Source organism: Bubalus bubalis, chromosome 10, assembly GCF_019923935.1.
Source record: "Bubalus bubalis isolate 160015118507 breed Murrah chromosome 10, NDDB_SH_1, whole genome shotgun sequence".
Lineage (NCBI taxonomy): Eukaryota > Metazoa > Chordata > Mammalia > Artiodactyla > Bovidae > Bubalus > Bubalus bubalis.
In genome coordinates this window covers 81,294,652-81,317,486 of record NC_059166.1, presented here as the reverse complement: position 1 = coordinate 81,317,486, position 22,835 = coordinate 81,294,652, and the positions used below count along the sequence as shown (strand labels likewise).

General features: G+C 42.0%; 1 protein-coding gene across 8 annotated transcripts in view; it reads right to left on the bottom strand.

The window, feature by feature from the left end:
• Positions 1 to 22,835, bottom strand: part of UBE3D (ubiquitin protein ligase E3D) — a 177,633-nt gene that overhangs the window by 65,905 nt on the left and 88,893 nt on the right. For 7 of the 8 annotated variants that reach the window (XM_044924484.2, XM_044924483.2, XM_044924486.2 and 4 more), the window contains one exon: positions 17,017 to 17,155. In XM_044924484.2, the coding sequence (XP_044780419.2) occupies positions 17,017 to 17,155 (139 nt within the window). Of the gene's footprint in view, positions 1 to 17,016; positions 17,156 to 22,835 lie in introns of those variants that run through there. The other variant, XM_044924488.2, reaches the window with a different exon arrangement.

Sequence of the window (22,835 nt, the reverse complement as noted above, 5' to 3'; positions counted from 1 at the left end):
CACTTCACTCTGCTTCTAAAACCTGACACACACCTTTAGCCTCCTCTTCAGAAAGTAAGACCAGGAAGTCATCTGATTAAACACAGCCATGCTTGGTGGCAAAGAACAAAGACCCTTTGTTTATAGCTCTGGGCAAGGGGAGAAACTCACATTTCAGAAAATTTTCTTGGAGTAACCATACTTACAAGTAAAATAATGCAAAGACAAAACCACTGGAAAACTCCTAAGCCACAGACATTTCAGTGTGGACCAGGATCCAGAGTCAGAAACAGAAGCTGAAACCAAAAGGAGGAGTAGCCTGAGGAGGGTAAAGAGGAGAGAAGCAGAGAGATCAAAGGCTGTGCAGAGAATATCCCAGGCTTCTCTCTCTTTCTCTTCTCTGATACTCAGTCTACCGGACGGTGTTTTGCATTTGCCCACCTTCAGATGAAGGGGTAAGCCGGGGTGTCTCAGGCAGTAAGAGCTGGGGGCCAGACAGCACCCTAACCCCGTTGTTTACCTTTCTTTGTGGTTGGTAGGAAGGTCCTGAGACAAGAGACCCCATTCTCTTGGAAAGGAGGAAAAAAAAAAACTACATTATGTGGCTTTCTTTGTGCTTTCCTTCAGTTAAACATTTCCAATATGTTCAAAAGAAATAAGAACCTAGTCCCTTTCAGTTCAGTTCAGTTGAGTTGCTCAGTCATGTCCGACTCTTTGCTACCCCATGAATCGCAGCACGCCAGGCCTCCTTGTCCATCACCAACTCCCAGAGTTCACTCAAACTCATGTCCATTGAGTCAGTGATGCCATCCAACCATCTCATGCTCTGTCGTCCCCTTCTCCTCCTGACTTCAGTCTTCTCGGCACCAGGATCTTTGACAATGAGTCAGTTCTTCACATCAGATAGCCAAAGGATTGGAGCTTCAGCTTCAACATCAACCCTTCAAGATTGATTTCCTTTAGGATTGACTGGTTTGATCTCCTTGCAGTCCAAGGACTCTCAAGAGCCTTCTCCAACACCACAGTTCAAAAGCATCAATTCTTCGGCACTCAGCTTTCTTCAAAGTCCAACTCTCAAATCCATACATGATCACAGGAAAAACCATAGCCTTGACTAGATGGACCTTTGTTGGCAAAGTAATGTCTCTGCTTTTGAATATTCTATCTAGGTTGGTCATAACTTTTCTTCCAAGGAATAAGCGTCTTTTAATTCCATGGCTGCAGTCACCATCCACAGTGATTTTGGAGCCCAGAAAAATAAAGTCTGACACCGTTTCCACTGTTTCCCCAACTATTTGCCATGCAGTGATGGGACCAGATGCCGTGATCTTCATTTTCTGAATGTTGAGCTTTAAGCCAACTTTTTCACTCTCCTCTTTCACTTTCATCAAGAAGCTTTTTAGTTCCTCTTCACTTTCTGCCATAAGGGTGGTATCATCTGCATATCTGAGGTTATTGGTATTTCTCCAGGCAATCTCGATTCCAGCTTGTGCTTCTTCCAGCCCAGCATTTCTCATGATGTACTCTGCATATAAGTTAAATAAGCAAGGTGACAATATACAGCCTTGACGTACTCCTTTTCCTATTTGGAACTAGCCCCTTAAAGGAACAACATATGTATATATATAACGTATATATATAACAATGAGTTATATTGTTCCGTCTGGGTGAATACATTAGGAACAGCAGGAAACAGACAAAATGACTCTATGTGCATCTACTTTCAATGCAACTTAGTCTTTTAACCCAACACCCTCACAGTACAAAGAACCAAAACCCAGAAATCAGGTTACCTGGCTAGGTCAGGGTCACAAAACCCAGGTGGTGCAGATCTCAGACTAGACCCTGAGTGTCCAACATCAGGGTCCTAGGAAGTCAGCCTTGCCATGAGCAGGAGAGGATACCAGGGTTACATGGCCCAGATGGAGGGAAGATTCTAGGTTCACAAATGGCAGAGGAGAAGGACAACTCACAGAGATAACTGACACTTGGATTCTACCAAGCATCTCAGTGCAGAAGGGAACTATCATGGCAGAAGAAAAAGATAGAAAAAGAAAAAACTACAAATTGTATGACTATGATTCAGTTTACCTCATTCGTTAGGGGCTGTGTTATGTGCAGATTAAAAAGAAACAGTGAAGAAAAGTGTGAAATAAGCTATTTGAGCTAGGTGTTCATCAAAAAGAAAGGTTTTCTTCCTGTACATTTCTCACTTCAGTGGGAATATATTCCATTATACTTAAGTATAATGGTTCTTGAAAGCCTTTTTTAGAGACATTTTGGATGTTTGTTACAATGCAGATGCCGGGATCTCCTTCAAGTTACTGAACCAGAATCCCTGAGGCTCTCACTAAGAAATCTGAATTATGAGCAAGCTTCCTATGGACGCTGACATTTTAGAACCAGTTCACTTCAGTACAGTTCAGACACTCAGTCATGTCTGACTCTTTGCGACCCCATGGATTGCAGCATGCCAGGCTTCCTTGTCCATCACCAACTTGTGGAGTCTACTCAAACACATGGCCATTGAGTCAATGATGCCATCCAACCATCTCATCCTCTGTCGTTCCCTTCTCCTCCCACCTTCAATCTTTCCCAGCATCAGGGTCTTTAAATTAGTCAGTTCTTTACATCAGGTGGCCAAAGTATTGGAGATTTAGCATCAGTCCTTCCAATGAATATTCAGGGTTGATTTCCTTTAGTATGGACTGGTTGGATCTCCTTGATGTCCAAGGGACTCTCAAGAGTCTTCTCCAAGACCACAGGTCAAAAGCATCAGTTCTTTGGCACTCAGCTTTCTTTATAGTCGAACTCTCACATCTATACATGACTATTGGAAAAACCATGGCTTTGACTAGATGGACCTTTGTTGGCAAAGTAATGTCTCTGCTTTTTAATATGCTGTCTAGGTTGATAATAGCTTTTCTTCCAAGGAGCAAGCGTCTTTTAATTTAATGGCTGCAGTCACCATCCAGTGATTTTGGAGCCCCCCAAAATAGTCTGTCACTGTTTCCATTGTTTCCCCATGTATTTGCCATGAAGTGATGGGACCAGATGCCACGATGTTAGTTTTCTGAATGTTGAGTTTTAAACCAGCTTTTTCACTCTCCTCTTTCACTTTCATCAAGAGGCTCTTTACTACTTCTTTGCTTTCTTCCATAAGGGTGGTGTCATCTGCATATCTGAAGTTATTGATATTTCTCCTGGCAATCTTGATTCCAGCATGTGCTTCATCCAGCATTTCTCATGATGTACTCTGCATATAAGTTAAATAAACAGGGTGACAATATGCAGCCTTGAAGTACCCCTTTCCCGATTTGGAACCAGTCTGTTTTTCCATGTCCAGTTCTAACTGTTCCTTCTTGACTTGCATACAGATTTCTCAGGAGGCAGGTCAGGTGGTCTGGTATTCCCATCTCTTTCAGAATTTTCCAGTTTGTTGTGATCCACAGAGTCAAAGGCTTTGGTGTAGTCAATAAAGCAGAAGTAGATGTTTCTCTGGAACTCTCTTGCTTTTTCAGTGATCCAATGGATATTGGCAATTTGATCTCTGGTTCCTTTACCTTTTCTAAATCCAGCTTGAACATCTGGAAGTTCGCAGTTCGCGTATTGTTGAAGCCTGGCTTGGAGAATTTTGAGCATTACTTTGCTAGCATTTGAAATGAGTGCAATTGTGTGGTAGTCTGAACATTCTTCGGCATTGCCTTTCTTTGGGATTGGAATGAAAACTGACCTTTTCCAGTCCTGTGGCCACTGCTGAGTTTTCCAAATTTGCTGGCATATTGAGTGTAGCACTTTCACAGCATCACCTTTTAGGATTTGAAATAGCTCAACTGGAGTTCCATCACCTCCACTAGCTTTGTACATAGTGATGCTTCCTAAGGCTCACTTGACTTCACATTCCAGAATGTCTGACTCTAGGTGAGTGATCACACCATCGTGAAGATCTTTTCTGTATAGTTCTTCTGTGTATTCTTGCCACCTATTCTTAATATCTTCTGCTTCTGTTAGGTCCATACCATTTCTGTCCTTTATTGAGCCCATCTTTGCATGAAATGTTCCCTTGGTATCTCTAATTTTCTTGAAGAGATCTCTAGTCTTTCCCATTCTATTGTTTTCCTCTATTTCTTTGCATTGATCTCTTAGGCTTTCTTATCTCTCCTTGCTATTTTTTGGAACTATGCATTCAAATGGGTATATCTTTCCTTTTCTCCTTTGCATTTAGCTTCTCTTCTTTTCTCAGCTATTTGTAAGGCCTCCTCAGACAACCATTTTGCCTTTTTGCATTTTTCTTGGGGATGGTCTTGATCACCACCTCCTGTACAATGTCATGAACCTCCATCCATAGTTCTTCAGGCACTCTATCAGATGTAGTCTCTTAAATCTATTTCTTACTTCCACTGTATAATCGTAAGGGATTTGGTTTAGGTCATCCCTGAATGGTCTGGTGGTTTTCCCTACTTTATTCAATTTAAGTCTGAATTTGGCAATAAGGAGTTCATGATCTGAGCCACAATCACTTCCCAGTCTTGTTTTTGCTGACTGTATAGAGCTTCTCCATCTTTAGCTGCAAAGAATATAATCAATCTGATTTCGGTATTGACCATCTGGTGATGTTCATGTGTAGAGTCTTGTCTTGTTGGAAAAGGGTGTTTGCTATGACCAGTGTGTTCTCTTGGCAAAACTCTTTTAGCCTTTGCCCTGCTTCATTCTGTACTCCAAGGCCAAATTTGCCTGTTACTCCAGGTATTTCTTGACTTCCTACTTTTGCATTCCAGTCCCCTGTAATGAAAAGGACATCTTTTTGGGGTGTTAGTTCTAGAAGGTCATGTAGGTCTTCATAGAGGCATTCGACTTCAGCTTCTTCAGCTGGAAGCAGCTTCTTTAGAACCAAAACCATTCATAATCCCTTCATGGGAGAATTAGTTGAACTCCATCTGCCCTCCAGGCCTCCCCACGCCCACTTCAGAGAGACTCAGCCCAAGACAGTGAGTGCCCTCCAATCAGAGGCTCCCAAGCCCTGACAGGTCTTATCCCCCAGCCAGGCCCTGAAGGACTGAACTGGTTTAATTTGAAGATTTCTATATTTTTATGCTAAAACTGCAAACAAGTATTGCTCTGCTAATGAAAAACATATCAAATTTTTCTATCATCAGAATGTATTTTTCCCTTCAAAGTTGCAGGGGAGGGGGACAGAGTGACTGACTTTCTGGGCTACACTTCTCTCAATAATGCCCAAGTCAGGGTACCCGGCGCCACCAGACTCCCCTACCAAGTGGCAGCTTCTTGGAGTAAAGGTCACGAGGTTAGACTATGGGAGGCCCAGACACTATCCCACTTTGCCTACAAGTCCAACTCTTTCGAAGGGACAGAAATTTCTGAGGAGCAGGGTGTGTGGCAGGAGATACCGGTGCAGGCAGCAGCTGCCTGAAAGACTCATTGTAGCAGCTGGAAGACCCGTGGGCTGGCTTACCCCCTGGGAAGCCTCCAGGCTCCTGCTGGGCCCCTCCACATTTTCTCTAGAATGTGGCCAAACAGCCAGTATGAGAGGAGATGGAGGAAGTAGCATTCAAATTAGAGAACTGTATCAATCTAAGGATTCCTGCTTATTTCCCCAAACCACAGCATGCCCTGAGGGGCAGAAAGGAAGGATAAGGCAACATCCTTTCCGCATCCAAATTGCTGAGGCACTTCTCAGAAGACTGTTTTAAGGAGACAGATTGAAAATAGCCAGAGCAGTAATCACTACCTTTGAGCCTGGATTCTCTAAATATAACGAGTGACACTCAATTTTGGATTATCTCTGCCCACTGAGGAGAAAAATGTCAGCAGGAAAGAAAGATGGTCACACCTCGGGACCTGAGGGTGCCAAGCTGAACCCTCTCGAATCTCTGGGACGTGCTCGTGGATCCCCAGAGGAACTTCCATCCAGCAAGTGGCTGCTGTCTTGATGAGGGTCTGCCTGCCTCCTGACTCCATCTGCAGCAACCTTTGGATATCTGGAGTGGCTTCCAGCCTCTCTCCCCTCCATTCCTACCTAATGACAGGACCCTTGTTTATAAAGCCCCCGAGAGTCCTTGACAGTCACCAGGAAGGCTGTCTTCATGCCAGTGATGACAGAGGAAAAAGCAGAATACTGCCAGTAACAGAGTCCCAGCATCTCCAGTGAGGCCAACTTTATGCTAAAATATATTTTCTCTGTGTATATAAAGATATATATATATATATATATATATATATGGAGAGAGAGAGACATTAACAAGAATTACCTTGTCAGTACTGCTGATGCCCGGTGATTTTAATTCCATTTACATTTTTTGGCATTTTCCAATTTCTTTTTTAATCATGAAGGTGATTATCTTTTTATAATCATTTAATAAAACATTACCTTAAATGATATTAATAGCTATAATTTACCTAGATGTGAACATGGCATATGACAGACAAAGCCATTTATGTCGTGCAGTGTCTAAAGCAGACAAGAAGAAAGCGGTATAGAGTCAGAAACTTCTCTTTCTCTTCTTGGTAGCCCCTTTGTTGCAACTCATCTGTAAAGTTCTCGGGCCTCTGCCTACCCATTTGTTGGAGTCCTTGGAGACTGCATATATCTAAAAAAAGTTCCTAAGTTTAAACCACAACTTCAAACTTCCATACTAAACCAAATTTTTATGTGTTATTTTGTTCTCCTCCTCTGTTCTGATATAGATATTAAAACAGGTACTGAAAAAGTAGCCAGATGATAATGTAAAATTATTCATTTCTGAACAGTTGAGAGGTTTAATAAAGTCAACCCTTGAAGAATGTGGAGGTTAATTTGTGTATAACTTAACAGCTGGCCCTCTGTATCCACAGTTCCTCTTCCCATCAGTGTATTTGACCAACCTCAGATTGCATAGTGCTGTGGTATTTACCACTGAAATATACTATGTATAAGAGAAATTGTGTGGATCAATCCCACATTTTTCAAGGGTCAACTGTATATGGTTTTTATATTATGGAAAGGGTGACATTTAAGTATCACTGGGTTTCTTAAAGTTAAAACCAAACTACATACAAGTAATATAATGAACTGAGAATTTCCTGCTCTGGAATAGTATATGAGACCCTTGGTTAAGGTGCTTCATTTGCTTCACCTTTCCCCAATTGAGAGTGTATGATTTCAAACCCATCAAGAGCTGAGGAAACATCCTTGACCAAGCCTATCAGGTGGTAACAGACACACTCTATTAAAAGCTTTTTTGTTTCTTCTCTTCTACATAATTTCATTGCCTTATGCAACCACATAGTATATACATAAAACTATAGTTTGATGAAGTTCAACATATTTGCCAGGATCCATACAGCTCAGAATACTCCCATAGCTGAAGGCTGTGGTTCTCTAAAGGATGATATTAATAAAAGATACTGCTGCTGCCATATGGTAAAAATAAGATGTAGAAGACCCCAGACCATTAAAGGGGACCATTTGCTACTTTCTCTGATGTAACTGCCATGGGATGGAATACATAATAGCTTCAGAACCAGAAGACCTAGGTGTGAAACACAGCCCTGCATTTACATGCTGTCATGATCTTGCCTATCCTGCTTACCTTCCACCTCCTTGATATCGGAGTTGTTGTGAGGATTTTAAAAAGGATAATGTCTGTGAAAATACTTGAAATTATTGTAGAATACAGCAATTTATCTGAGGAAGAAAAAGAAGCCTCAATTCTGGAGAGCTAAACCCTTGAAAACCTCATTCACACAGATTAGATGGTCTGGAGCAGTGGGTGGAGCTGGAGTTAGAGGTCAGGTGCTAGAGTGAAGAGAAGGGGTTTCTTCAACTTGGCACTGAGGCCATGGAACAGTCCTACCATCTCAGTTGGGTATAAGCTTTCAATAGACTCCCCTTGGGAATTCTCAGTGTGAGTCAACCCATCAGTTAGGAGAGAGACAGTTTAGCCAGATGTGTGCGCTCAGTCTCTCAGTCATGTCTGACTCTTTGTGACCCCATGGACTGTAGCCTGCCAGGCTCCTCCCTCCATGGGACTTTTCAGGCAAGAATACTGGAGTGGGTTGCCATTTCCTCCTCCAAGGGATCTTTCCAACCCAAGGATTGAACCCATATCTCCTGCATTGGCAGCCAGGTCCTTTTACCACTGAATTACTTGGGAAGCTTCAGCTAGATGGCTCTCTCTATTATGGGAAGTCTTTGCCACATTACTGTCAATACCCAGCAATGCTGAATAGAGTGGGCAGCAGGTGCAGACCCAGAAAGCAATGGGGCCAGGGGCCTGCTGGGGCTCTGGACTGGTCCTGTGTGCCCTGTCAGGTGCTGAAGGAACATCTTATTTCTGTCTTTCTGAGCAAGGTGGCCCTGACCAGGAGGAGAGCCACCTAGTCACTAAAGGGAGAGACATTCACCTTATTACAATCCATTGCTAAATCTGCAGCACTACTTCTTTCAGAGATAAACAAGGCTCTGAAGCGCATGTGTGTGCTGTGTGCATCATGGTCATCCAAATCTTTCAAGACCGGGCAGGACACTGTTTCCTCATTTGTGTTTTGAGAGCATTAATCCTATGAAATGCTCTGGACAGTCTTCCTGGTATCACATTTCAAAAATATTTACTACATTCTTCAGCTAGAAGGGTCATATTGCCCCTTATACACATGAAAAGGCCCTGAAAAACCTTGAAGTTAAGATAAACAAAATCTAATTTTATTTTACCAAACTTCTTTTAATAGGCAACATTATCTGGCAGTTAAGAATGGGAGGTATGGTTGTCTACAGCCAGGCTTTGAACCATATGTTCTTCCACTCACCAGCTGTATAAGCATGGGAAAGTTAATCTCTCTGGCTCAGTTTTCGTGCCTGTGAAATGGGAATAATAATACATCTTCCTCATGGTGTTTTTCATGAAAATGAAATGAGCTAAAAAGTACAGATCGCTGAGAACAGAGTCCAGAATACAGAAAGCACTGAATAAATATTAGCTATTATAATTTGTATGCTTATTATCTGATGATTAACTATCTGTTTTCTATGACACTTACTTATATCCTAAGCAACTTGTGTCCCATGGGATAGGGAAACAGAATAGGTAAAATCACTTGTAGCACAAAAAGTCTAGCAGAGGAATCAGAGTTTCAGCCTCCAATGTCGACTTCCGCTTCCTGTTTTTTATTTATAAAAATAAGGTCATTGGACTAGTTGATCCTTCCAGCTACAATAGTCCAAGATTCTAAAAAAGAGGCACAGAACCATTAAACGCAACGTCCCCTACCCAGTCCTGGATCCAACCTGGGTACTCTATGGTTCTACCTTCCAGAGACCTTGTTCAAATTTTAAGTTGCCATGGCAAGACTTCAGGTTAAGAAACCAGTTGCAGCTCTGCAAGATGAATGTGGAAACTGCATCCTGTCACCTCCCCGCAGAGCTGCGAAACGCTCAGCAGGGAATCAAGCTGACAGCGTTACAGTGGCAGCAGCTGCCACCTACCTGCTCCACAGTCACTTCAGCCCCCTCAGCCTCAGTTTCTGCACCAAAGTATCACTCCAATTTTTCCCCTCTTGTGGTCTCCAGGGCCCAGAAGGTGCCTGGACCTGTACACTGGTCACCTACTCTGGTTATCTTGGATACTGCATGCTCCTCCCAAGGGCCGAACTCTTCTTCGCATCTTCCTCATTTGTACAGAGCTCCAGGCTGTAATTTCAGATACCCATCTGTGCTCAATCTTGTTGACCTATCTCAAATTTGGACCTTACCTCTGGAGTCCACCCTGTCCCAGAAGGGGAAAGGCTGCTGCTTCTGCCCCGAGGGTGTCCTGTCCACACCTCTGCTTTCTCCTAGTTCAGTCTTTTGGAATTTTCTAGAATGTCAGACGGCTACACCACTTTGAATTTTACTTGTGAATCCATCTATTCATCTCTAGCAAGCCAACCAATATTTATTGAATGATTCCTGCTGCTACTGCTGCTAAGTCGCTTCAGTCGTGTCCGACTCTGTGCGACCCCATAGACGGTGGCAGCCCGCTAGGCTGCCCCGTCCCTGGGATTCTCCAGGCAAGAACACTGGAGTGGGTTGCCATTTCCTTCTCCAATGCATGAAAGTGAAAAGTGAAAGTGAAGTCGCTCAGTCGTGTCCGACTCTTAGCAACCCCATGGACTACAGCCTACCAGGTTCCTCCATCCATGGGATTTTCCAGGCAAGAGTACTGGACTGGGGTACCATTGCCTTCTCTGTGAATGATTCCTACATGTAAGCAAACTTCTAAGTTCTGTTGATGCAATGATGAGCCGAAACATTCTCCCTGTTTCCATTCAACACATATTTTAGTAGAGGAAAAAACTCAAACTCATGTCCATTGAGACAGTGATGCCATCCAACCATCTCACCCTCCGTCGTCCCATTCTCCTCCCACCTTCAATCTTTCCCAGCATCAGGATCTTTTCCAGTGAGTTAGTTCTTCACATCAGCTGGCCAAAGGATTGGAGTTCAGGCTTCACCATCAGTCCTTCCAATGAATATCCAATGATTTCCTTTAGGGTTGACTGCTTGGATTTCCTTGCAGTCCAAAGGACTCTCAAGAGTCTTCTCCAACACCACAGTTCAAAAGCATACATTCTTCTGTGCTCAGCTTTCCTTATGGTCCAACTCTCACATCCATACATGACTACTGGAAAAGCATAGCATTCACTAGATGGACCTTTGTCAACAAAGTAATGTCTCTGCTTTTTACTAAGCTGTCTAGGTGGATCATAGCTTTTCTTCCAAGGAGCTAACATCTTTCAATTTCATGGCTGCAGTCACCATCTGCAGTGATTTTGGAGCCCCCAAAAATAAAGTCAGCCACTGTTTCCATTGTTTCCTCATCTATTTGCCTCATCTATTTGAAGTGGTGGGACCAAATGTCATGTTCTTTGTTTTCTGAATGTTGAATTTTAAGCGAACTTTTTCCACTCTCCTCTTTCACTTTCATCAAGAGGCTCTTTAGTTCTTTTTCACTTTCTGCCATAAGAGTGGTGTCACCTGCAAATCTGAGGTTATTGACATTTCTCCCGGCAATCTCGATTCCAGCTTGTGCTTCCTCCAGCCCGGCGTTTTGCATGATGTACACTGCATATAAGTTAAATAAGTAGGGTGACAAAATGCAGCCTTGACTTATTCCTTTCCCGATTTTAAACCAGTCTGTTGTTCCATGTCCAGTTCTACCTGTTACTTCTTCACCTGCATATAGATTTATCAGGAGGCAGGTCAGGTGGTCTGATATTCCCATCTCTTGAAAAATTTTCCACAGTGTCTTGTGATCCACACAGTCAAAGGCTTTAGCATAGTCAATAAAGCAGAAGTAGACGTCTTTCTGGAACTCTCTTGCTTTTTCAATGATCCAGTGGATATTGGCAATTTGATCTCTGGTTCCTCTGCCTTTTCTAAATCCAGTTTGAACTTTTGGAAGTTCATGGTTCATGTACTGTTGAAGCCTTGCTTGGAGAACTCTGAGCATTATTTTGCTAGCATGTGAGATGAGTGCAACTGTATGGTAGTTTGAGCATTCTTTGGCATTGCCTTTCTTTGGGATTGGAATGAAAACTGACCTTTTCCAGTCCTGTGGCCACTGCTGAGTTTTCCAAATTTGCTGGCATATTAAGTGCAGCACTTTCACAGCATCATCTTTTAGGATTTGAAATAGCTCAACTGGAATTCCATCACCTCCACCATCTTTGTACATAGTGATATTTCCTAAGACTCACTGGACTTCGCATTCCAGAATGTGTGGCTCTAGGTGAGTGATCACACCATTGTGGTTATATGGGTCATGAAGATCTATTTTGTATAGTTCTTCTGTGTATTCTTGCCATGTTTTCTTAATATCTTCTGCTTCTGTTAGGTCTATACCATTTCTATCCTTTATTGTGCCCATCTTTCCATGAAATGTTCCCTTGGTATCTCTAATTTTCTTGAAGAGATCTCTAGTCTTTCCCATTCTATTGTTTTCTTCTGTTTCTCTGCATTGATCTCTGAGGAAGGCTTTCTTATCTCTCCTTGCTATCTTTTGGAACTCTGCATTTAAATGGGTATATCTTTCCTTTTCTCCTTTGCATTTAGCTTCTCTTCTTTTCTCAGCTATTTGTAAGGCCTCGTCAGACAACCCTTTTGCCTTTTTGCATTTCTTTTTCTTGAGGATGGTCTTGATCACTGCTTCCTGTACAATGCCACGAACCTCTGTCCACAGTTCTTCAGGCACTCTATCAGATCTAATCTCTTGAATCTATTTGTCACTTCTATTGTATAATCATAAGGGATTTGATTTAGGTCATACCTGAATGATCTGGTGGTTTTCCTTACTTTCTTCAATTTAAGTCAATATTTGACTTAAACTGACTTGTTGCCAATATTTGGCAACAAGGAGTTCATGATCTGAGCCACACATGATCTGAGTCCGCTCCTGGTCTTGTTTTTGCCGACTATATTATATAGGGTTTCTCCATCTCTGGCTGCAAAGAATGTAATCAATCTGATTTCGGTGTTGACCATCTGGTGATGTCCATGTGTAGAGTCTTCTCTTGTGTTGTTGGAAGAGGGTCTTTGCTATGACCAGTGCATTCTCTTGGCAAAACTCTGTTAACCTTTGCCCTGCTTTGTTTTGTACTCCAAGGCCAAAGTTGCCTGTTACTCCAAGTAGCTCTTGACTTCCCACTTTTGCATTCCAGTCCCCTATAATGAAAAGGACATCTTTTCTGGGTGTTAGTTCTAGAAGGTCTTATAGGTCTTCATAGAACTGTTCAACTTCAGCTTCTTCAACATTACTGGTCGGGGCATAGACTTGGATTATTGTGATATTGAATGGTTTGCCTTGGAAACGATCAGAGATCATTCTGTCGTTTTTGAGACTGCACTCAACTACTGCATTTTGGACTCTTTCGTTGACCATGATGGCTACTCCATTTCTTCTAAGGGGTTCTTGCCCACAGTAGTAGATATAATGGTCATCTGAGTTAAATTCACCCATTCCATCCCTCTGGGTCGTCCCAGTGCAGTCCATTTTAGTTCACTGATTCCTAAAATGTCTATGTTCACTCTTGCCATCTCCTGTTTGACCACTTCCAATTTACCTTGATTCATGGACCTAATATTCCAGGTTTCTAAGCCATATTGCTCTTTACAGCATCGGACTTTACTTCTATCACCAGTCACATCCACAATTGGTTGCTGTTTCTGCTTTGGCTCTGTCTCTTCATTCTGTCTGGAGTTATTTCTCCACTGAATTCTAGTAGCATATTGGGTACCTACTGACCTGGGGAGGTCATCTTTCAGTGTTTTATCTTTTTGCCTTTTCTTACTGTTCATGGGGTTCTCAAGGCAAGAATACTGAAGTGGTTTGCCATTCCCTTCTCCAATGGACCATGTTTTGTAAGAACTCTCCACCATGACCCGTCCATCTTGGGTGGCCCTACACAGTATGGCTTATAGTTTTACTGAGTTAGACAAGGCTGCGGTCCATGTGATCAGTTGAATAGTTTTCTGTGATTGTGGTTTTCATTCTGTCTGCCCTCTGACAGACAAGGAAAAGAGGCTTATGGAAGCTTCCTGATGGGAGAGACTGACAGATGAAGTGAGATCTGAAAAACAAGAGGGCCCAGCCTTGCAAAGGTCTGGTCCAGAGTGTTCTCCTGCAAGCACAGAGAACAGCCAGTGCACAGACTCAGAGGCCAGGACCAGGTCAGGAAAGGGGGTAGGAAGTAAGGCCAGTGTAGCTAGAGCAGAGCGAAGGGGAGTGAGCACATGAGACTGGGGACAGATGTTGCCGGCCCATGAGGTCTGGATTAAGGAGCCTGAATTTTGTTCTCATTGTGATAGGAATCAACTGTAAGCAGGGAGTGACATGGTAAATCCATCCTTCTTCTTGGGGCATGTGTTCCCAAACGATACAACTATAGTATGTGCTTAGCAATACATCAGTGATTCTCAACCAAATTCTACATTCTGTTTGCTCATCATCATACCAGGGATATTAAGATACTGGACCAGGGCTGAAGTGAAAATTATAACAAAACTACCCAATGATATCCCTGTTAGGCTGGGAATTACACTGTAATTTAAGAACTTAAGAAGTTAGAATTTCAGATACATTATAAGCTCTAATTAATAAGTCAGTCCTTCTGGGATTTGCTAGTGATAAAAGCTCAGGCAGCAGTGCAGTCTGAATGAATAACATTTTTACAGAAAAAGCAGGATTGCTCACAGTAACTTACTCGGCCTAGAAAGTTAGAGAACTGAAAATGTAACGATGGTATCTTTAACAAGTGTCATCCTACTACTTTATAGCTCTTGCCAATACAGGCCTTTTAAAAAAAAGTGTACTAAAGTGAGTTTCCAATTGAAAAGATAAACGCAGGCAACATTAGCAGCCCCATTCTTTGCCATTGTAATAAATGATGAGGTAGGTGTTTCAAAGATGAAAAAGCAGAGCATCCCTTTCTAATCTTGACAGACATCCTACCCTGTTCACTGATCCTGTATCTTGGAGTGAAGACCTGCATGGGGAAGTTGATTCCTGCAGTGTTCCTGGTGAGTCTTTCCAGGGGTAGCAGCAGGGACAACATCTCTTTAACAGACACTGTTCACGAACCTGTGCCCAGCTTATCTATACCATTGAAACTGGGAAAGCATGTGTGCTCCTGACAATCATATTTGGCAAATGGACTGAAATCAGTCACTAACAAGGGGGACAGTCAGTAATTAACATTCTGACGGCGAGAGCTCCTGTGATGAGAGGTGCCAGGAGCAAACGCTGATGGTACCTAGGGTGGGCCAGGCTTTTGTGCCTGTGTGTGTATGTGTGCTCAAGGTGAGATCCTCGAAGGGAGCTGGGTTTCCTCCATCTCCTGTAGAAGATACACAGTTGGGCCTCCTCTCAAATGCCCCATGCCTGGCTTAGATTACTCTTTTACCTTTAATCTCTTTAAGACTTGTGCGGAGGATACTTTGTAATAAAACGACTCTCAATTTATATCACCCATGGATGACTGTTCTATCTCCCCAATAGGCTATAAAATCCTTCAAGTCCAAGTCATCTCTTTTGCTCCCCACTCACCTGTCATATAAAAACAACCAACAGTGTAGGAGGGAGTGAAATAAAACATAATTGTCTTCAGCCTCGCTCCCCAAAGATAACCACTATTAAGTTCCTTGCATCTCCCATAAAAGTTTGCGGGCAAACTTCTGTGTTATTCAGTGTTCAATCCAAGGAGCAAAACTTAGAAGAAATATGGATTTATACATAGAATTTCAAATCAGTTCCGGTTCAGGGCAGTATGTGTGCATGTGTGCTAAGTTGCTTCAGTCTTGTCCGACTCTGTGACCCCATGGACTGTAGCCCACCAGGCTCCTCTGTCCATGGGATTCTCTATGCAAGAATATTGGTGTGGGTTGCCATTTTCTTCTCCAGGGGATCTTCCCAACCCAGGGATTGGATCCACATCTCTTAAGTCTCCTGCATTGGCAGGCAGATTCTTTACCACTAGCACCACCTGGGAAGCCCCACAGGGAAGTATACAAATAAATAATTATAAATTATTACTAATTAATTATAAATTAGTACATCAGTACATAAAAGGGGTGTACATAAATTATACATAAATTAGTACATAATTAGGTCTTCCCTGGTGGCTCAGTCAGTAAAGACTCTGCATGCAATGCAGGAAACCCCAGTTTGATCCCTAGGTCAGGAAGATCCCCTGGAGAAGGGAATGGCAACCCACTCCAGTATTCTTGCCTAGAGATTCCCATGGACAGAGGAGCCTGGCGGGCTACAGTCCATGGGGTCACAAAGAGTCAAACACGACCGAGTGACTAACACTTCAAGGGGTGTAGTGGACATTCCAAGGTAGATGAGACCACTCGGTTATCACAGCACAAGCCTGGTAAGTCCAACTCTGTCTCTAATATGCTGGCTGTTCTCTGGCCAACTGACTCCATCTCTCTGTATCTCAGTTTCCTCTCCTACAAAATCAGAATCTGTTCTCTATGGTCCTTGAATCCAAGAACTTGGAATTAACAGTTGAGTAATGATAAATACAAACAGGTATGCCACAGCCAAAGTCTGAAATGTGTTATCAGGAAGACAATCACAAAGACAATCAATGTAACAGAATTCCAGGAGAATACAGTTGCAAATTATTATGCAACAGTTATTACTATTTTTAACTAAATTCCTGAGGAAAACCCACATCTTGTTTTAACACAGAGATGCACCAAGCAATATCCTCTGATTCGGAAGTTATCTTAGGCCATCAGCAACTCTTCACAAGTAGAAACAACCACTCAGATTCACTCATTTCTCAGCAATGCATGTGGCCTGCTCACCAGCAGTAGAGGGCTCGGGAATATTTTTCCATTGCTGAGAGTTAGAGATAAGCTCAATAACATTTGGTAGCTACAGGGTCACACCTGAAGTGACTAGTCAACATCGGAATTCTCATATGCCACCTTGGTGACAACTAGCTGACTACCAGGGAGGGGGTCTTCCTAGTGGTCAGTCTACATGTGATGTTGTTTGACCACATCCAATACCAGGAGCACAGATAAATCTTAGAGGAGGGAAGGACTGGGACAGAGGAAAAGAGAGTGGGCAGAACATGATCACTGTTAATCCTCCATTCAGCAATGCGACTGCAAGCTAAAAGCAGACGACACTAATGATGGCTGAAAATCCTTGTTCTAGGGCAAAGCTGGGAAAGGGAAGTAGCATTCGCAAGTGTCTCTGCTGAATGTTCTTGCCTTTTCTCTTGGAGGCAGGAAAGACGGAGATAAAGAGAACCAATCCTGGGGTTAGGGAGATATGGGTTTGGCCACTACTCGACAATTACCTTATCAGTTTTGAGGTTCCATTTGTCCATTTACTTAGAATGAGTCAGAGAAGGCAATACTTGCATTATGTTTATGATCATGTGAAAATGTAGCTTTCCATGGGCTGTTCCTATGAAAGTCAGGATCCTTAAAACACAATGACAAGTCAAACTGAGAAATGACACCCTCAAGGAACCAGTCCTTACCTGGAAAGAATTCATACAGCGGAGGGATGGAGGCAGTGTGGCATTACTCTTCGACAGTATCAACAGCAGCTCCAGGCAGGTTGTAGAGGGCAGGGTGAGGGAGTGTACGCTGATGTCATTTTCCCACAAGCTGGAGAGCCTGAAACACACAGATTTGTGCAACTTCATCATTCCATTCAGCCAGAAGTATTTCAAAAATCTGATATAAGGAGAAAACTTTCTGCTGTGGGAGAGAAAGAGCAATGTACAAGAAACAGAAATAAAACGGTTATACTAAAAATTCAGAGAACATGAACAAGGCATTCTTCTAGTGCTTCTGATATAAAACAAATGAATAAGGCAATTTTTTTCACGTCAACATCTCATACTCAAAGGTGAAGAGTCATATGAAATGCAGTCTTATTTGTGAGGGATCTATGCAGGGTGTGCTAATATAACACACTGAATGCTTCCTTTGTTCTATATCCTGTCTCACATGCAGTATCTTGTTCAACCCCCAGATGCTACGATGTGGAGCAATTGTTATCCCATCCTCCAGATGTAGAAATTGTTTCTGACCTGGATATGCCTTATGAAATATCTAGTTCTGCTTTTTTCAAATACTTAAAATGTGACAGAATCCTTTTATTAAAAAAGCTTGTAAAAGCCCTGTTCGTAATGCAAACAAGAGCAAAGCTGCTCTGTTGGAAGGGGAAAGGTCGGCAGGAGGCCTCACTTCATCTGCCACAGAGGCCCATGGAGCAGCTTTGCTACTCCCTGTGGAACTTACTCGAAATTCCTCTCACAGCAACATGAGGGAACTGAGGGCTAGAAAAGCAAAGAGACTTGTCTGAAATGAGGCAGATGTTTAGAAAATACTATGGCTGGCTCTGGATCCTGTTTTCCTAACTTCAGAATCAGAAGGTGTTCTCTATGGTCCTTGAATCCGGGACCCCCATCTAGTGCTTAAGCAAAGGGAAAATCAGGAAAGCATTAGGAGAAAACAACACAGTAACAAGAGTGTGAGTCTTACTCTTATCAACTCTTATATTTACTCAAGTATTTCCTGCCTGAGCCCCTAACCAAAGTGTCTCTTATCACTGTCTTAATTTTTAAAGAGAAACGTATGTATATATTAAATAAATATATTTCTCTTTATATATACACACGCACACATACATATATATATATATATATATATATATATATATATATGTATTTGCCTTTCTCTAAACCTCTCTCTGTAAAGGTACCTTTAACGAAATCAATGGTGAATTCTGGAAGTTGAAAGAGCATCCGTGGTTGAGGGTATACAGGGTTAACGCTTTATGTGACAAGTCACAGCAGATGGTTTAGCTATATGGTCCATAGGTTATTAGGCTGATGCATTGTTGATGTGTGGTGGGGAGTTAACTCTTCTCTGAAGCATCTGTCTACTAGCAGGACTGGAATACAACACTGTCCACTTTCCTAAAAAATGGCTGTTTCAGCAAGCTGAGTGCCTTTTCTGTGTTTTAAAAATTACGATTTTATATTTAATGGCTGTGTTATTCTTTCCACTTTTACTAATCATATAACATTCCCATATTTCACAGGAAATAAAAATCTTGCTGTCTCTGGTAAAAGCCCAATGTCATACTAATGCAGTGGCTTGCAGCTCAACCTCTCCTCCACCCTCCTTAGGCTCCATAAACCACACTGTTCCTTTTCATTCCCTGAACTGATTTATACTACACATCCTGTGTCTTGCTCATACAGTCTTCTGAACCTGGAAGGTTGTTATCTTTCCTGGTGAACTTCTGTTCACCCTGCAAGATCCACTTAAGTATCACTTCCTTGGGGACATCCTCCTTTTTCCCTTATGAGAATTAACTACTTGCTTCACTCCACACTTGTACCTATTACAACACTTCACCACCACCCTCCCTGCATTCTTATCTGGGATGTGTCTACATCTTGGATTGATCCTAAATCAGACATGGAAACCACGGCCTGTGGATTTCTCTAATTCTGCAGTTAGTGTGGAAATAAAGATTAGTGTTGTTTTTCCTCAGACACACCCAGGTATTGACTTTTTGCTGGCTAAAAGCAATAGCAATTTTTCACTTTTATTGTATATTCAATAAACAACTTAAGTTTTTAGAATCTATACCCCCTGGCCCATCACCCACAACAGGTCGTTTTATTCTTGAGTTGAAAGGAAGCAGTGGCGCCTGCTTTTCATTGTTGTGTTGTGGTTGGTGATGTGCCTGCCTCCTGCTCTGAGAGACAGAAATGTCCTTGGAGCAGGGGAAAATCTGTCTGCTCTTTGAGACCTTAGTGCCTCACACATTATGAGCCTTCCATCTGTGTTAGTTGAATGAATAAACCAGTGGGTCCTTTGGTATAAAGTGTTTAGAGGTTTTGACCCTTTTTTTTTTGAGGGGTAGTGATAGTGGGGACCTTAAAGTATATACAGTAAACAGATATTTAAAAGGGAATCATTTTTATAGAAAGCAATTTTTTTATAATTTTCTAAATTTTGACTTTTCTTAGTCCATTGTTGTCACAGGGCTGTTTTACTTCTGTTTCTAAGCCAGGATTAGCTTTCTACAGTTCTTGTGGTGATAGCTTTTTGAAACTTGCTATCCGCACAGGAGATAGGAGAAAATAGCCATTACCTTGTTTAATCATAGTATTAAAGAGCTACTCCTGTACTATAAATAGGTTTTTGCCAAGTGTGGGTATTTCTGTTCCTTTTTGTAAATCCATGACATTTCTGTTTAATTCAGCAGTTTTTCATCAGGCAGGATCTGGTGACACTTTGCACCTGGCTAGAGGAGAAGACGGGAGAAGGCAATGGCACCCCACTTCAGTACTCTTGCCTGGAAACTCCCATGGACAGAGAAGCCTGGTGGGCTGCAGTCCATGAGGTCACTGAGAGTTGGACACAACTGAGTGACTTCACTTTCACTTTTCAATTTCATGCATTGGAGAAGGAAATGGCAACCCACTCCAGTATTCTTGCCTGGAGAATCCTAGGGGCGGGGGAGCCTGGTGGGCTGCCGTTTCTGGGGTCACACAGAGTCGGACACGACTGAAGCGACTTAGCAGCAGCAGCAAAGCTATTTTTATCCTGAATTTTTTTTAAGTTTCTTGAAAGGGTCTTTGCTTTCTCTAAATTGGATCTCTTGCCTCAAAAAGTAACTGCCTTGGAGCAGGAATGTCCCTTGGGGACTAATCTGCAAAACTTAACCCGGCTCATCCTGTAAGGGTGTCCCAAGATGAAGGGAAAACTGCCACTTGGACCAGGGCTGCTGTAGCTCAGAGTTAAGGCTCCTGCCAATCAGAGATCATCTTCATGCCACTTTCACTTTTCATCATTTTCCACTCCTCTTTTGCCAGTAATTATATTTGCAGGAGTAAAGGGAAATGGTGAATCACACAAATAAATTGTTTTAGAACAGAGTTAGCTTATGGTGAGAAAGTACTCTCTATATTTATGCTTAATTTGGACAGGTTTTAAGCCTTAGATTGCTTCTGAGTGCCGTCTCACCTGTGCCTACCCATTCAGAAGGCCAGGCACTCTCTTGTTGGTTGTTGTCTCTAACCTATAGCAGCCCTGAAAGGCAGACCCATTAAAGTTGAGGAAACCAAAGGTCAGAGAGTTTAAGTGATGGTCCAACATCACACAGCTAGTGGGTGATGGGACCAGGATTCACTCATGCAGGCCTGATTTCAGAGCCTGCTGTCTCCCCACGATGTCACACTGAGGACACCATAAGCACTGTATCCTCTCTAAGAAAACCATGAGTAGGACCAACGCCTGTTTCTTTTGTATGTGAACTCTTTAGTTGTAAAAGATACAGTTGAAAGCATCTTCACGTTTCTGTAGGAAGTTAGTTTATCGTTCTTAAGCTGCTGCTTTATTATACATATATTCTAAAATGTAAGAAAAGTGTACACCCGTGGTGGATTCATGTTGATGTATGGCAAAACCAATACAATATTGTAAAGTAATTAGCCTCCAATTAAAATAAATAAATTTAAATTTTTTAAAAAAAGGAAAAAAAAAAAAGAAAAGAAAAGTGGTAATATGGGCATAGGGAAAATAGCCATATGCCATGGTAAGTGAAAAGAGTTCTACAGTGAGAAAAAAGAAATCAAGAGGTAACACAATAAATATAAGTGGTTATTTCCATGAGAGGAATATAATAACCTGGGTTTTACATTTTCTTCTTTCTTATTTTCCAAGTGTTATTTTTTATAATCAGAAACAAGTTATGTTATGATGTTGATGTGATCTGTGGTACAGGAAAAAGAAATGTTCTAAGGTGTCAACATACTGATAAATGGCTATGGTGTGATCCATCAAAGAGGACACTCAAATGGAAAATAAAATACATTAGTACTGTCTTGTCACCCACCAGCACGTGACCTTGGACAAGCCAAGTTTCCTCATGAGATCTTAGAGTTTACACATAATCTATCCAATGTATCCAGTCATCAAAATTTACACAAAAGGACACATTCAATCTCACAAATGATAATCATAGTGGAAAAAGACAGTAAGTTATACATATTGTTAGGTTGATGCAAAACACAGAACCAAAGATCAAATTGCTAACATTTGTTGGAACACAGAAAAAGCAAAAGAATTCCAGAAAAACGTCTACTTCTGTTTCATTGACTATGCTAAAGCCTTTGATTGTGTGGATCATAACAAACTGTGGAAACTTCTTCAAGAGATGGGAATACCAGATTACCTTACCTTCTTCTTGAGAAATCTGTATGCAGGACAAGAAGCAACAGTTAGAACCGGACATGGAACAACGGACTGGTTCCAAATTGGGAAAGGAAAATGTCAAGGCTATATACTGTCACCCTGCTTATTTAAATTATATGCAGAGTACAACATGCAAAATGCTGGACTGGATGAAGCACAAGCTGGAATCAAGACTGACAGAAGAAATATCAATAACCTCAGATATGCAGATAACATCACCCTTATGGCAGAAAGCAAAGAGGAACTAAAGAGTCTCTTGAAGAAAGTGAAAGAGGAGCATGAAAAAGCTGGCTTAAAACTCAACATTCAAGAAACGAAGATCATGCCATCCAGTCCCATCACTTTATGGCAAATAGATGGGGAAACAATGGAAACAGTGAGAGACTTTATTTTTGGGGGCTCCAAAATCACTGCAGATGGTGACTGCAGCCATGAAATTAAAAGAGGCTTGCTCCTTGGAAGGAAAGCTATGACAAACATAGACAGCATATTAAAAAGCAGAGAGATTACTTTGCTGACAAAGGTCCATCTAGTCAAAGCTATGGTTTTTCTAGCAGTCATGTATGGATGTAATGGTAACCCACTCCAGTGTTCTTGCCTAGAGAGTCCCATGGATGGGGGAGCCTGGCAGGCTACAGTCCATGAGGCTGCAAAGAGTTGGACACGACTGAGCCACTAAACAATAACAATGATGTATGGATGTGAGAGTTGGACCATAAAGAAGGCTGAGCATGAAAGGACTGATGCTTTTGAACTGTGGTGTTGGAGAAGACTTTTGAGAGTCCCTTGGACTACAAGGAGATTAAACCAGTCAGGTCTAAAGGAAATCAATCCTGAATATTCATAGGAAGGACTGATGCTGAACCTGAAGCTCCAATACTTTGGCCACCTGATGGGAAGAGCTGACTCATTAGAAAAAAAGAGGCTGATGCTGCGAAAGATTGAAGGCAGGAAGAGAAGGGGACAACAGAGGATGAGATGGTTAGATGGCATCACTGACTCAATGGACACAAGTTTGGGTAAGCTCTGGGAGATGCTGAAGGACAGGGAAGCCTGGAGTGTTGCAATCTGTGGT